Consider the following 15,000-nt stretch of genomic DNA (forward strand, 5'->3'; position numbering starts at 1 on the left):
GTGAATGACTCGTTTAAAAAAATAATCAGTGCATCACTAAACATCACGTTAAAACATCACATCCACCGCCTCTCCGGCAAAGTGTCACAAATCAGTGTCAGTTAAACACGAGCCATATCACAAAATCAACCAGTCCGTGCCGACCAGCGATCCCCGCACACACACGCACGCACACACACACACACACACACACACACACGCACACACACACACACACACACACGCACACACACACACACACACACGCACACACACACACACACACACGCACACACACACACGCGCACACACACACACACACACACACACACACACACACACACGCACACACACACACACACACGCACACACACACACACACACACACGCACACACGCACGCACACCACACACACACAGACACACACACACACACACACACACACACACACACACACACACACACACACACACACACACACACACACACACACACACACACACACACACACGACACACACACACACACACACACACACACACACACACGCACACACACACACACACACACACACACACACACACACACACACACACACACACACACACACACACACACACACACACACACACACACGCACACACAGACACACACACACACACACACACACACACGCACACACACACGCACACACACACACACACGCACACACACACACACACACACACACACACACACACACACACACACACACACACACACACACACACACACACACACACACACACACACACACACACACCCACACACACACACACACACACACACACACACACACACACACACACACACACACACACACACACACACACACACACACACACACACACACACACACACACACACACACACACACACACACACACACACACACACACACATACACAAGCTTGTACATATCATCGCGCCGGGACCTTAGATGTGGGAGAACCAGGTGTGACCACATAACGTCACGAGTGCATTGGATGAGAATCAGACTCTGGATAAAGCACTTCCTATTGAACTCATTGTCCCGACCTTCAACCCTGCTGTTGTCCTCATCGCTGGAACACAGGTCTCTGGGAGAACAGCTGTCTCGTTTAGTTTAAGGCTGACAAAAATGCTGGAGAAACTCAGCGGCTGAGGCAGCATCTACGGAGCGATGGGATAGAGGAAAGAAGAATTCCTTCCTTCTCCCACTCCCCCCCCCCCCCCCACAACAGTCTGAAGAAGGGTCTCCACACGAAACGTCACCTATTCCATCGCTCCATAAATGCTGCCGGTCCCGCTGAGTTCCTCCAGCATTTTGTGCCTATTTCCGATTTTCTTGGGAGTGGAAGTGGGAGCGGATCCGGATCACAATGGCCGTGAGCCCCAGGCCGAGCCCGGCGATCGTTTGCCTGTTGGAGGCGAGGCGTTGCGTCACGCCCGTCCCACTTTGGCCGTCAGTTACGCGACAGGCCGGTGGCGCGCGAAGGTTTCGTGCAGGAGGACGTCCACACTCCTCCACGCCACTCCATGCGCCCGTCCCACACGCTACCCACACGCTACCCACACGCTACCCACACGCTACCCACACGCTACCCACATGCTACCCACACGCTACCCACACACTACCCACATGCTACCTATGCGCTACCCACATGCTACCCACATGCTACCCACACACTACCCGCACGCTACCCACACGCTACCCACACGCTACCCACACACTACCCACACGCTACCCACACTCTACCCACACGCTACCCACACACTACCCACACGCTACCCACACGCTACCCACACGCTACCCACACGCTACCCACACGCTACCCACACGCTACCCACACGCTACCCACACGCTACCCACACGCTACCCACACGCTACCCACACGCTACCCACACGCTACGCCACAAAAGGCTACCCACACACTAGGTGCACGCTACCCACACGCTAACCACACACGCTAACCACACGCTACCCACACGCTAAATCAGTACACCGTACCCACATATCCTACCCGCTATCTACCCCACACGCTACCCACACGCGGCCCCAGATCCCCACCTACCCGCACGCTACGCCCGCACGCTACCCCCCCACGCACATCTACCCACACGCTACCCGGTACGGCTAGCCGTACCCCGCCGCTACCCACACGCTACCCACATGCTACCCACACGCTAGCAGGTGGCGTGAATGGCGCGCAAATTCTCCGCCATAAAAGGATAGAAACATGGAAAATAGGTGCAGGAGTAAAGGCCATTCGGCCCCTCGCGCCAGCACTACCCATTCAATGTGATCATGGTTGATCATCCCCAATCAGTACCCCGTTCCTGCCTTCTCCCCCGACTCCGCTATCTTTAAGAGCCCTATCTAGCTCTCTCTTGAAAGCATCCAGAGAACCGGCCTCCATATCCCTTGACTACGTTAGCCCTAAGAGCTAAATCTAACTTTTGGGCGGTCACGGAGGTGCAGCGGGTAGAGTTGCTGCCTCACAGCGCGAGAGACCCGGGTTCGATCCCGACTACGGGCGCTGTCTGTACGGAGTTTGCACGTTCTCCCCGTGACCTGCGTGGGTTTTCTCCGAGATCTTCGGTTTCCTCCCACGCTCCAAAGACGTGCAGGTTTGTAGGTTGATTGGCTTGGCGTAAATGTACACATTGGGTGTAGGATGGCGTAAGCGTGCGGGGATCGCTGGTCGGCGCGGCCTGTTTCCGCGCTGTATCTCTAAACTAAACATCTAAAACGCTCTCTTGAAACAACCCGTTGACGTGGCCTCCGCGGCCGTGTGCGGCAATGAGTTCCACCGGTCCGAGGCCACGCCACACGGCCAATTGGCGGGCAAGCGTGGGTAGAAGGTCCTCAGTGGGACCGCAGCAAGATCTGACCGCCCGCTGCGGGCAACAGCGACCATCCCCCCCCCCTCCTTTACCTCGCACGGTCAGTGTTGCCGTGGCCTCCGCCATGCCCACGCGGTTTTCTCCCACGCACGTGAAGGTCCCCTCGTCGTTGGTGGTCACCCTCTTGATGCGTAAGGTGTTGTCCTCCTTGATGTCGTACCTGCGAAAACACAAAGAGACACGTTCCGTGAGAGAGGGGTTCCTTTTTTACGAGGATGTTGCCGGGACTAGAGGGTGTGATCTATAGGGAGAGGTTGGGTGGGCTGGGTCTCTGTGTCATGGAGCGTAGGGTGGCGGTGGTGCCGACGGGGCCACGGGCGAGGCTGCTGCTGCTGCTGCTGCTGCTGCTGCTGCACTCCACGGGCTGCACTACGTCGGGACGGGTGAGGCGGGGGCCGGACGACCCGACAGTCCCCTCGACCCAAGTAGTAACATAGAAATATAGAAACATAGACAATAGGTGCAGGAGTAGAGGCCATTCGGCCCTTCGAGCCTGCACCGCCATTCAATATGATCATGGCTGATCATCCAACTCAGTATCCCGTACCTGCCTTCTCTCCATACCCCCTGATCCCTTTAGCCACAAGGGCCACATCTAACTCCCTCTTAAGTATAGCCAATGAACTGTGTGGCCTCAACTACCCTCTGTGGCAGAGAATTCCACAGATTCACCACTCTCTGTGTGGGAAAAAAAAATGTTTTTCTCATCTCGGTTTTAAAAGACTTGGGAGGGAGTGTGGGAGGAAACCGGAGCACCCGGAGAAAAAACCCACGCAGTCACGTGGAGAACGTGCAAACTCCGTGCAGACAGCGCCCGAGGTCTGGATCGAACCCCTGCAGCACTAACCGCTGCGCCACCGCGCTGTCTCGAGTTTCGTCGTGTTCAAAAGCCCGATGGTTATTGCAAAGAGTTCTTTCCACCCCCACACATCAGGGTCTCGGCCCGAAACGTTGCCTATTTCCTTCGCTCCATAGATGCTGCCGCACCCGCTGAGTTCCTCCAGCACTTTTTGTCTACTTTCGAATTTTTTTTCCAGCATCTGCAGTTCCTTCTTAAACATTCTGCGATTTATCTCTAAACTAAAACAAAAACAAAAAAAATGCCCCATCTACACTAGTCCCACCTGCCCGCGTTTGGTCCATATCCCTCCAAACCTGTCCTATCCATGTACCTGTCTAAATGTGTTTTAAATGCTGTTGCAGACTCTGCCTCAACTACCTCCTCCTCCACCAGCTCGTTCCCGACGCCTTACGCTCAACATCGCGACGTGGTAAAGTTGTGCCCCCGTCCCACATTCCCGAGTTGCTCACGAACTCTCTGGAGTTTTCCCTTGATTCAAACTCGGGGAATGTCGGGGAATGTCAGGGAATGTCGGTAGCGAGCTCGTAGGAGTCCGTAGATGTTTCATAGAAACAACGAAACATAGACAATAGGTGCAGGAGTAGAGGCCATTCGGCCCTTCGAGCCTGCACCATTCGCCTTTCAATATGATCATGGCTGATCATCCAACTCAGTATCCTGTACCTGCCTTCTCTCCATACCCCCTGATCCCTTTAGCCACAAGGGCCACATCTAACTCCCTCTTAAATATAACCAATGAACTGGCCTCGACTACCCTCTGTGGCAGAGAATTCCACAGATTCACCAATCTCTGTGTGAAAAATGTTTTTCTCATCCCGGTCCTAAAAGATTTCCCCCTTATCCTTAAACTGTGTGTGACCCCTTGTTCTGCACTTCCCCAACATCGGGAACAATCTTTCCTGCATCTAGCCTGTCCAAGCCCTTAAGAATTTTGTAAGTTTCTATAAGATCCCCCCTCGATCTTCTAAATCCTAGCGAGTACAAGCCGAGTCTATCCAGTCTTTCTTCAATATGAAAGTCCTGACATCCCAGGAATCAGTCTGGTGAACCTTCTCTGTACTCCCTCGATGGCATCTATCCCACTCTATCCCATTATATCGTAGCGGCTCGTAATGCCAGCCGTAGGAAATTGGGGCATCAGATAAGCCGGGATGTTTTTTTCAACATGTCGAAAAATGTCTACGAGTTAAAAAAAATAGCCTCGAGCACCGACGAATGGCTGTTACCGTAGTTCTCCGAGTTCAAGTCGAGGGGAAAACTCGGGAGAGTTCGTGAGGAAGTCGGGGAAAGTGGGACACTCCTAGAAATAATGAGCTGGAAATTTACTCAGAGGGGGACGGGGTGGGGTAGTGGGGGGGGGGTGGGGGGGGGGGGGGGGGGGGGGGGGGGGGGGGGGGGGGTGATTCATGTTACTACACGGCTTGGAAACAAATTTGCAGAATATCACCAGTCATTAGGATTCAAATCCCGATACAACTCAGCTAGATTTTTGTTTCATCAAAGGCTGAGTGCTTTTCTGAAGGAGATTATTGTTAGATTTCATGATTAATGCTCCCTCCACAGCTCGCTGGTGACAGGTTGTAGAGAGCGTGCATGTTTTATAATACTGACACGAGAGAGGGAGAGAGAGGGAGAGGGAGAGGGAGAGACAGGGAGAGAGAGAGAGAGGGAGAGACAGAGAGGGAGGGATAGAGAGAGCAGAGAAAGGTTACATAGAAACATAGGAATTGAAACAGGAGACCGGCCATTCGTCTCTCGAGCCTGCACCGCCATTCAATCCGTGCAGCTGAACATCCAACTGGGTATCCCGTCCACGAGTCTCCATACCCCCTGATCCCCTTAGCCACAGGGGCCACATCACACATCTCCACCTTAAATATAGCCAAACCTGGGGACATTTCAACGACCTCGGGGGGGCAGAGAGTGGCCAGAGAGGCTGTTGTACCACTCTCTGTGTGAAAAAAGATGACTCATCTCAGTTTGAAAGGATTTCTGTAGATATCCTTAAGCTGTGTCCCCCTTGTCCTGGAAGGTTCCTCCCCCCTGGGGGGATGAAACAATGGGGGGGTGGGGGGGTCTCCAGCTGGTAGAGTCTCAGTGTGAACAAACACACTAGTGGGGGTTTCCCCTCCACGAGTTTTACAGTACCCCCAACCAGCCAGGCAGGGTCCATTACCACACACAACACAACACACAGAGCACCACTGGGGACATTTTTTCGAGCAAATATTTTAAGGATTGGCCAAAGGCTGTTGTTCAAGTCATTGAAAGAATTTTGATATCCAGTGAAATTTTTTAGTAGATTTATTTTGCTCCAGTGAGGATGGGCGGGGGCGGGGGCAGGGGGGGGGGGGGGGGGGCGGGGGGGGGGGGGGGGGGGGGGGGGGGGGGTGTAGAGGGCAGTGAACAACCAACTATATAACTCTGGGTTTGACCTCACAGTCGTACAGTCGTGTAGAGCAACTATTATGGAGTATTACCGAATATTTTCATAGCAAGTATTTTCCAGCAAGTATTTTTGGAGCAAGTATTATGTAGTATTATATAGCAAGTATTATATAGTAAGTATTATATAGTATTATATAGCAAGTATTATATAGTATTATATAGCAAGTATTATATAGTATTATATAGCAAGTATTATATAGTATTATATAGCAAGTATTATATAGTATTATATAGCAAGTATTATATAGTATTATATAGCAAGTATTATATAGTATTATATAGCAAGTATTATATAGTATTATATAGCAAGTATTTTATAGTATTATATAGCAAGTATTATATAGTATTATATAGCAAGTATTATATACCAAATACTTTTTTAAGAAGTATTTTACTGCAAGTATTTTATAGTATTTTATATCAAGTATTTTTTAGGAAACATAGAAACATAGACAATAGGTGCAGGAGTAGAGGCCATTCGGCCCTTCGAGCCTGCACCGCCATTCAATATGATCATGGCTGATCATCCCCAATCAGTACCCCGTACCTGCCTTCTCTCCATACCCCCTGATCCCCTTAGCCACAAGGGCCACATCTAACTCCCTCTTAAATCTAGCCAATGAACTGTGTGGCCTCAACTACCCTCTGTGGCAGAGAGTTCCAGAGATTCACCACTCTCTGTTGAAAAAAAGTTCTTCTCATCTCGGAGGAAAGATTTCCCCCTTATCCTGGGATAAGCTTTTCCCACTGAGAGTAGGGAAGATTCAAACAAGGGGACATCGGGAATTAAGGGACTGCAAGTTAGGGTAGCATGTCCAACCTTCCTTAAGAGAGTGGTTTGTGTGGAAGTTTCCTGTGAAGGTGGTAAGGTTCCCTCTTATCATTCCTAATAAATTGGAGTTATATGGACGGGAAAGGAATGGAGGGTTATCTTCATAACGCAGGTAGATGGGACTAGGGGGAGAATCGTGTTCGGCACGGGTGAACCTTCTCTGGCTTCTCCTGTCTTCCGTGCTGTAATTATAGTATAAGGTTATATGGCGTTATGGTTGTAGGTAGTAGTATTTTTGTAGGAAGTATTTTTAGAACAAGTATTTTGTAGCTAGTTTACAATTTTCACAGTTTTACAGTTCAGTTTATTGTCACATGTACCGAGGTACAGTGAAAAGCCTTTGTTGCGTGCTAACCAGTCAGCGGAAAGACAACACATGATTACAATCCAGCCGTTTACAGTGCAGAGATTTAAGAGCATGGAGCGATTGTAATATGTGATTGTGGATCTGCTGCTGAGACCAGCGGGCAAATTATCGCCTGGGTTGGGGGGGTGGGGGGGGGGCCGTGTTGGAAGCGAGAAGTAGTGTTGAGCAAGTATTTTGGAATATTTTGGATTATATGTCTGGAAAAAGTATTTTGGAGCAACGACTGTTTTAAAAACGAAACTGCGTGGCTGTGAGTTCAAGGAGTTTAAGGAGCCTGAAGACTGCAACGTCCAGGTTCAGGAATAGCTACTTCCCCACAGCCATCAGGCTATTAAACTCGGCTCGGACAAAACTCTGAACATTAATAACCCATTATCTGTTATTTGCACTTGATCAGTTTATTTATTCATGTGTGTGTATATATATTTATATCATGGTATATGGACACACTGATCTGTTCTGTATTCATGCCGACTATGTTCTGTTGTGCTGAAGCAAAGCAAGAATTTCATTGTCCTATACAGGGAACACATGACAATAAACTCTCTTGAACTCTTGAAGGGCACTCAGAGGCAAGGACAGTATTTAGTGCAGGAGGATGAGGGGTGATCTTAGCTAGTTAATTAGTTTAGTTCAGTTCATTGTCATGTGTACCGAGGTACAGTGAAAAGCTTTTGTTGCGTGCTAACCAGTCAGCAGAAAGACAATAGACAATAGGCCATTCGGCCCTTCCAGCCAACGTTTCGGGGCGAAACCCGGAAGGAAATAGGCAACGTTTCGGGACGAAACCCTTCCGGGTTTCGTCCTGAAACGTTGCCTATTTCCTTCGCTCCATAGATGCTGCTGCACCCGCTGAGTTACTCCAGCACTTTTGAGTATCTTCGATTTTCCAGCATCTGCAGTTCCTTCTTAAAGACAACAGACAGTAGGTGCAGGAGTAGAGGCCATTCGGCCCTTCGAGCCAGCACCGCCAAACAATGTGATCACGGCTGATCATCCCCAATCAGTACCCCGTTCCTGCCTTCTCCCCATATCCCCTGACTCCGCTATCTTTAAGAGCCCTATCTAGCTCTCTCTTGAAAGTATCCAGAGAACCGGCCTCCACCGCCCTCTGAGGCAGAGAATTCCACAGACTCACCACTTTCTGTGAGAAAAAGTATTTCCTCGTCTCCGTTCTAAATGGCTTACCCCTTATTCTTAAACTGTGTGTGTGTGTGGCCCCTGGTTCTGGAATCCCCCAACATCGGGAACATGTTTCCTGCCTCTAGCGTGTCCAAACCCTTAACAATCTTATATGTTTCAATGAGATTCCCTCTCATCCTCCTAAACTCCAGAGAGCACATGGGCACATGAACACAACACATGATTACAATCGAGCCACCCACAGGTCAGGTTTAGAAACATAGAAACATAGAAATTAGGTGCAGGAGTAGAGGCCATTCGGCCCTTCGAGCCTGCACCGCCATTCAATATGATCATGGCTGATCATCCAACTCAGTATCCTGTACCTGCCTTCTCTCCATACCCCCTGATCCCTTTAGCCACAAGGGCCACATCTAACTCCCTCTTAAATATAGCCAATGAACTGTGGCCTCGACTACCTTCTGTGGCAGAGAGTTCCAGAGATTCACCACTCTCTGTGTGAAAAAAGTTTTTCTCATCTCGGTTTTACCCTCTGATCCCCTTAGCCACAAGTTTGGAGGGATACGGGCCAAAGACGGGCAGGTGGGACTAGTACAGATGGGGCATGATGGTCGGTGTGGGCAAGTCGGGCCGAAGGGCCTGTTTCCACGCTGTATCTCTCTTTGAATGAGGAGCGTCAGAGAGCCTCTCTCCAGACTTTCGGGAGCTGAAGATGGGGTTGGAGCCAAGATGAGGAGGCGTGAGGTGTGGACTGGTGACAGACACACAGGGACACATCAAACACAGGTGCAGCTCGCAAGGCTCCGGCTAATCCCCGGCTTGCAAAGTGCTGACCTTGCTGGCACAGAATCTGCTGTAATTACAGCTGCTGACGGAAGTTGCATATCAGCTAAAACTGACTCAGAAAACGTATTTTCAGCACCGAGCTGCGGTGAAATCAGAGAAGTCCGCGGTTCAACCGTACCAAGCGGAATAGTGTCTCGTTAACCCTTGCAGGACTGAAACACACAATCACCCCAATCGTATATAGTTGGATTGTACTCTCTAATGCGTACAGTTTTGGTCTCCAAATCTGAGGAAAGACAATCTTGCCACAGAGGATTTGAGTCTAGGAGCAGGGAGGTTCTACTGCAGTTGTACAGGGTCTTGGTGAGACCACACCTGGAGTATTGCGTACAGTTTTGGTCTCCAAATCTGAGGAAGGACATTATTGCCATAGAGGGAGTACAGAGAAGGTTCACCAGACTGATTCCTGGGATGTCAGGACTGTCTTATGAAGAAAGACTGAATAGACTTGGTTTATACTCTCTAGAATTTAGGAGATTGAGGGGGGATCTTATAGAAACTTACAAAATTCTTAAGGGGTTGGACAGGCTGGATGCAGGAAGATTGTTCCCGATGTTGGGGAAGTCCAGGACAAGGGGTCACAATTTAAGGATAAGGGGGAAATCCTTTAAAACCGAGATGAGAAGAACTTTTTTCACACAGAGAGTGGTGAATCTCTGGAACTCTCTGCCGCAGAGGATAGTCGAGGCCACAGTTCATTGGCTATATTTAAGAGGGAGTTAGATGTGGCCCTTGTGGCTAAAGGGATCAGGGGGTATGGAGAGAAGGCAGGTACGGGATACTGAGTTGGATGGTCAGCCATGATCATATTGAATGGCGGTGCAGGCTCGAAGGGCCAAATGGCCTCTACTCCTGCACCTAATTTCTATGTTTCTATGTTTCTATGTAGGCTCAGCACGGTGGCACAGCGGTAGAGTTGCTGCCTCACAGCGCCAGAGTCCCGGGTTTGATCCCGACTGCCTGTACGGAGTTTGCACGTTCTCCCTCTGACCTGTGTGGGTTTTCTCCGGGCGTTTCTGATACAAATCTTATATCTGAAATCATATATCGAATTTGGGGATCTTATAGAAACATATAAAATCGTCAACAGATTGGACACGCTAGAGGCAGGAAACATCTTCCCCGATGTTGGGGGAGTCCAGAACCAGGTGCCACACACACACACAGTTTAAGAATAAGGGGCTGCCCATTTAGGACTGAGACGAGGAAAAATGTTTTCACACAGAGAGTTGTGAATCTGTGGAATTCTCTGCCTCAGAAGGCAGTGGAGGCCGATTCACTGGATGTTTTCAAGAGAGAGTTAGATTTAGCTGTTAAGGGTCATAGAGTGGAAACAGGCCCTTCAGCCCAACTTGCCCACACCGGCCAACAATGTCCCAGCTACACTAGTCCCACCTGCCTGCCTTTGGACCATATTCCTCCAAATCTCCCCCATCCATGTACCTGACTAACTGTTTCTTAAATGTAGGGAACATAGGGCTGGCGGAGTCAGGGGATATGGGGAGAAGGCAGGAACGGGGTACTGATTGGGGATGGACCCAACTCTGGAGTTTAGAAGGATGAGTGGGAATCTCATTGAAACATATACGATTATTAAGGGCTTGGACACGCTAGAGGCAGGAAACATGTTCCCAATGTTGGGGGAGTCCAGAACCAGGGGCCACACACACACACAGTTTAAGAATAAGGAGCAAGCCATTTAGAACGGAGACGAGGAAACACTTTTTCTCACGGAGAGTGGTGAGTCTGTGGAATTCTCTGCCTCAGAGGGCGGTGGAGGCCGGTTCTCTGGATGCTTTCAAGAGAGAGCTAGATAGGGCTCTTAAAGATAGCGGAGTCAGGGGATATGAGGAGAAGGCAGGAACGGGGTACTGATTGGGGATGATCAGCCGTGATCACATTGAATGGCAGTGCTGGCTCGAAGGGCCGAATGGCCTCTACTCCTGCACCTATTTTTCTATGTGTCTGTGTTACCTGGTCCACTCCAAAGACACCAAGGTATACATGTAAACTTGTCCCGAGTGCGTGTAGGATAATGAGGTGGAGACAATAAACCTTCCCCTGGGTAAGAATCAAAATGCTGGAGTAACTCAGCGGGACAGGCAGCATCTGTGGAGAGAAGGAATGGGTGACGTTTCAGTCTGAAGAAGGGTCTCGACCCGAAACGTCACCCATTCCTTCTCTCCACAGATGCCGCCTGTCCCGCTGAGTTACTCCAGCATTTTTATGTCGACCTTCAGTTTAAACCAGCACCTGCACAGTTCCTTCCTGCTCATTGAGTTCTCTCCGGGACACTGTCCTTACTGTTGCCAACTGCCCCCGTATTAGCCGGGACATCCCGTATATTTGGGCTAAACCGGTTTGTCCCGTACGGGACCGCCCTTGTCCCGTATTTGACCGCTACTACTCGGGTCGAGGGGACTGTCGGGTCGTCCGGCCCCCGCCTCACCCGTCCCGACGTAGTGCAGCCCGTGGAGTGCAGCAGCAGCAGCAGCGCCTCGCCCGTGGCCCCGTCGGTCGGTCGGTCGGCAGCCCGGCCAGCTGTCCGACCTTCGGACCTTCGCTGACCCCCTCCCCCCCCCCTCCTTCTCACGGCCGATCATCGGTTCACGAGTTGGACGGGGCGCCGGACTTTGCGCGCGCCCCCCACGGGCCAAAACTCCTCAGCTGGCCCCGCCGGCTGGGCTTTGTGTACAGTCCAGCACCCCGGGCCCAACTCATCATTCACCCAGACACGGCCCAGTCCGTCAACGGATTGCCGTGGGGAATTTGTCCCGTATTTTGACCTTATTTGGGAGTGGGAACGTTGGCGATTCTAGTCTGGACCCGCTGGACTCTCCCAGACTGGTGCTCAGCGGGCGGCTCCACTGGTTTGCCGGCAATTTAAAAACATGAGCCGGCGAGGAGATGCAGCTGAACGGTTGCAGGCTCACCAACTGCAGTTTGGCCCCAGGCCGCTAGCGGAACCCATTTACATTTATTAAGGGCACGGCACAGTCAAGACCCTTTGTGTTCCCACATCCACAAACTTGATGCCAACTCCTTAACAGCAAAGAATTCCCACACTCCACTAAATTATTTGATTTTTTGTTGTGTGTGTGTGTGTGTGTGTGTGTGTGTGTGTGTGTGTGTGTCTGTGTGTGTGTCTGTGTGTGTGTACGTGTGTACGTGTGTGTGTGTGTGTGTGTGTGTGTGTGTGTGTATGTGTGTGTGTGTGTGTGTGTGTGTGTGTCTGTGTGTGTCTGTGACTGTGTGTGTGTGTGTGTGTGTGTGTGTGTGTGTGTGTGTGTGTGTGTGTGTGTGTGTGTGTGTGTGTGTGTGTGTGTGTGTGTGTGTGTGTGTGTGTGTGTGTGTGTGTGTGTGTGTGTGTGTGTGTGTGTGTGTGTGTGTGTGTGGTGTGTGTTGTGTGTGTGTGTGTGTGTGTGTGTGTGTGTGTGACTGTGTGTGTGTGTGTGACCCGCTGATTTACTCCAGCGCTCCGTATCTCTACCTCCCTGCTCAACACTGACACTATCCAGCTGGAATCCCAACACAACCACATTATCAGGACATCGACAGCATTCCTGGAACTCCATGCTGGTTCCTGTGAACTCGCCAACGGTCCCAATCAGACGGCGGTGGAGGCCAACTCACTGGATGTTTTCAAGAGAGAGTCAGATTCAGCTCTTAGGGCTAACGGAATCAGGGGATATGGGGAGAAGGCAGGAACGGGGTACTGATTGGGGATGATCAGCCGTGATCACATTGAATGGCGGTGCTGGCTCGAAGGGACGAATGGCCTCTACTCCTGCACCTATTGTCCATGTTTCTATGAAAGACACAAAATGCTGGAGTAACTCCGCGGGTCAGGCAGCATCTCTGGAGAGAAGGGATGGGTGATGTTTCGGGTCGAGACCCTTCTTCAGACCCGAAACATCACCTATCCATGTTCTCCACAGATGCTGCCTGACCCACTGAGTTATGGTGCAGCAGCATCTATGGAGCTAAGGAAATAGGCAACGTTTCGGGCCGAAACCCTTCTGGAAATAGGCAACGTTTCGGGCTGAAACCCGGAAGGGTTTCGGCCCGAAACATTGCCTATTTCCTTAGCTCCATAGATGCTGCCTGACCCGCTGAGTTACTCCAGCACTCTGTGAAACGTCACCTATCGATGTTCTCCACAGATGCTGCCTGACCCGCTGAGTTACTCCAGCACTCTGTGAAACGTCACCTATCCATGTTCTCCACAGATGCTGCCTGACCCGCTGAGTTACTCCAGCACTCTGTGTCTATCTTCAGTGTAAACCAGCACCTGCAGTTCTTCCCCGCACACATCTCCATCGGGTGAGGAAGGGTCTCGACCCGAAACGTCGCCTGTTCCTTCGCTCCACTGACGCTGCCTGCCATCGCCCGCTGAGTTTCCCCAGCAATGTTTGTCCCCCTTCCATCAGCTGTTCTGTTAGCTATCTGCGAACCTCGCTGGCTCTGCCAGCTATGAGTACCAGCAGTCTGTCTGATCGCCAATCTCTCCAAAGTTACAAAATTTATTTCTCAACTCTAAAAGATCGCCTTCGTGATCTGGCTTCCAGGACACGTCACTTATCAAGATGAATGATGTGAGTGCTATTATCACCGTATCAAAATGTTCTCTGCATCTGCTTAGATAAAGATTAAAGCACGTTCTATGCATTCAAGTACATGCAGCCGGACATAGAGACATAGACAATAGGAGGTAGACAAAAGTGCTGGAGAATCTCAGCGGGTGCAGCAGCATCTATGGAGCGAAGGAAATAGGCAACGTTTCGGGCCGAAATCCGGAAGGGTTTCGGCCCGAAACGTTGCCTATTTCCTTCCGGGTTTCAGCCCGAAACGTTGCCTATTTCCTTCCGGGTTTTGGCCCGAAACATTGCCTATTTCCTTCAGGGTTTCAGCCCGAAACGTTGCCTATTTCTTTCCGGGTTTCGGCCCGAAACGTTGCCTATTTCCTTCCGGGTTTCGGCCCGAAACATTGCCTATTTCTTTCCGGGTTTCGGCCCGAAACGTTGCCTATTTCCTTCGCTCCATAGATGCTGCTGCACCCGCTGAGTTTTTCCAGCATCTGCAGTTCCTTCTTAAAGGCATAGACAATAGGTGCAGGAGTAGGCCATTCGGCCCTTCGAGCCCAGCACCACTGATCATCCAAATTTTTCAAGAGAGGGATAGATCAAGCTCGTTTAAGAAGGAACTGCAGATGCTGGAAAAATCTGAAGGTAGACAAAAATGCTGGAGGAACTCATCGGGTGAGGCAGCATCTGTGGAGCGAAGGAATAGGTGACGTTTCGGGTCGAGTCTGAAGAAGGGTCTCGACCCGAAACGTCACCTATTTCCTTCGCTCCATAGACGCTGCCTCGCCCGCTGAGTTTCTCCAGCATTTTTGTCTACGTTAGATGGAGCTCTTAGAGATAGTGGAGTCAGGGGATACGGGGAGAAGGCAGGAACGGGGTACTGATTGTGGATGATCAGCATCACTGGATGTTTTCAAGAGAGAGTTAGATTTAGCTCCTAGGGCTAACGGAATCAAGGGATATGGGGAGAAAGCAGAAACAGCATACTGATTTTAGACAGTAGACAATAGACAAC

General features: G+C 50.6%; 1 protein-coding gene across 1 annotated transcript in view; it reads right to left on the bottom strand.

The window, feature by feature from the left end:
* LOC129693872 (roundabout homolog 2-like) overlaps positions 1 to 15,000 on the bottom strand; it is a gene marked incomplete at its 3' end in the record, with an annotated part of 70,999 nt that overhangs the window by 48,869 nt on the left and 7,130 nt on the right. The window contains exon 4 of the mRNA XM_055630616.1: positions 2,826 to 3,064. Coding sequence (XP_055486591.1) covers positions 2,826 to 3,064 — 239 coding nt within the window. The remainder of the gene's footprint in view (positions 1 to 2,825; positions 3,065 to 15,000) is intronic.

Source organism: Leucoraja erinacea, unplaced genomic scaffold, assembly GCF_028641065.1.
Source record: "Leucoraja erinacea ecotype New England unplaced genomic scaffold, Leri_hhj_1 Leri_454S, whole genome shotgun sequence".
Taxonomy (NCBI): Eukaryota; Metazoa; Chordata; class Chondrichthyes; order Rajiformes; family Rajidae; genus Leucoraja; species Leucoraja erinaceus.